This window comes from Eucalyptus grandis, chromosome 2 (genome assembly GCF_016545825.1).
Source record: "Eucalyptus grandis isolate ANBG69807.140 chromosome 2, ASM1654582v1, whole genome shotgun sequence".
Classification (NCBI taxonomy): domain Eukaryota; kingdom Viridiplantae; phylum Streptophyta; class Magnoliopsida; order Myrtales; family Myrtaceae; genus Eucalyptus; species Eucalyptus grandis.
The window spans coordinates 17,122,659-17,124,326 of record NC_052613.1 but is presented as its reverse complement, the minus strand read 5'-3'; the positions used below and the strand labels follow the sequence as shown (position 1 = coordinate 17,124,326).

The following is a 1,668-nucleotide window of genomic DNA, read 5'->3' as shown; positions in this document are numbered from 1 at the left end:
AATTGATCTTAAGCCTTAAAGACCAAGATATCAATTTTATTCCCGCATGATTAATTATTTCATCTAAAGCCTTATAGATGAAATAAAAATCAGCGTGCTTGGTTCGAATTAGGTGATACGTCGGGGATTTTCAAACATACATCAAGATTTAATTCAAATAAAGAAACGAAAGCATAAAATAACATACCCTTAAAAACGAAATATTAAAGACAAAATAACATAAAATAAAACAGATCTACCTAATAAAATAAAATAAACTTACCTAATTTGGACTTTTCCAAATTTGCCTCAACAAGTGGTGCTTTATGGACCAAGACAGGGGACTCGGCTCACGGCCGGGTGGCTGCTGTTGCGACGGGCAACAAGTGGGCGGTGGACACGGTCGTCGGAGGAGCTCCGGCAAAGGGACAGCGAACACGCGGCGAGGGAGGAGCGGGAGTCGCGTGCGGGACAAAGGCGGCGGGGGAGACGGAGGCACCGCAGCAGAGGATAGCGCGGCTCGCGTCGATCCGGGCTCGGGCGGAACGGGGAGAGGCGGAGTGGTGGAGTTGCAGGGGCGTCGCTGGTGGCGGGCGAGAGGCCGGCACGGCGACCCGCCGGCCGCGGCGGAGCAGGAGCAGCGTCAAGTGGTCTCGGGTCGGTGCGGGCTACAGGCGAGGTGGGACACGACGGTAGCTGGTGACACGGCGACCTGCTCGTCGGCGCTCGGGCGGAAGGGCAGGTTGCAGCAGAACGCAGAGGTGCTAGGTCGGAGGTGCTGCTGGTGTGGTGGGCAGCGGTGGGCGGAGCGCTCGAGCGGCTGCTGGCGAGCTGCTGGTACGGTGGCGGCGGGGAGGAGCAGCTATGGAGCTGCACGTCGCGGTGACGGGTGGTGGGCGGCACGGCGATCAGCGATGGGTGGAGGGGCGGCGGGGGCACGCAGTCACGGGCGCCGAGCGTCGGTGAGGCTCGGGGTTGCGGCGGTGACGGCATTCGGAGCTTGCCGAAGGAAATCCAGCAGCGAAGAACCTGGAGAAGATGAACAGTAGGGTCTTGTCTTTGCTTTTTGCTTTTCCCTTTTTTTCTTTTTCCCCCTCTCTCTCTTTCCCGTCTCTCTCTCACTGTCTTTTGCTTTTTAATCTCCTCCCCTGACTTCATATTTTATTTTTTTGGTTTTTCTCGACACACTCCCTTATACACTCCCTTCCCTTCACTTGTTTTAACGAAAGAGAAGCCTTTCACAATGAAAATTTTTCTTTTTCGCTCCCCTCACAGACCTCTCCAATGAAATTTTTGTTCTCCCCCTCACTTCATTTTTCCTTGATTCTCTCGACGAGCATCTCTTCTTTTTTTTAATCTTTTCCTTTCTCTCCACTCGTGTGTCTCTCTACGGGCTTTCTTTTTTTTAACAACTCTCACAATCCTCTCAAGGGAATTTTTTCGTTCTCCTCCTTTTTTTTTTTGACTTTAGCTCTTTTGCGTGCTCGGACTGGCGAGAAACCATCCTTTCGTGCATGTAAACGACTGCGGGCCGCTGCGTCTTGTTGCGCTTTTAGTACCGATGCAAATGCGACAACGTGAAATGCAATTTTACTATTTTTTTTTCTTAGGGGTTAAAGATTAATCCCTAAATTTTCATGCAATTAATTATTAAATGATTAATCAAAATTTAGGTGTCAACAGGGCCTA

General features: G+C 50.7%; 1 protein-coding gene across 1 annotated transcript; it reads left to right on the top strand.

Annotated features, from left to right (window-relative positions):
* Positions 1-305: 305 nt before the first annotated feature.
* LOC120290535 (spidroin-1-like) lies at positions 306-1,028 on the top strand. Its single transcript, XM_039306829.1, has one exon. The coding sequence runs from the start codon at positions 306-308 to the stop codon at positions 1,026-1,028; it is 723 nt and encodes a 240-aa protein (XP_039162763.1).
* The last annotated feature ends 640 nt before the right edge of the window (positions 1,029-1,668 follow it).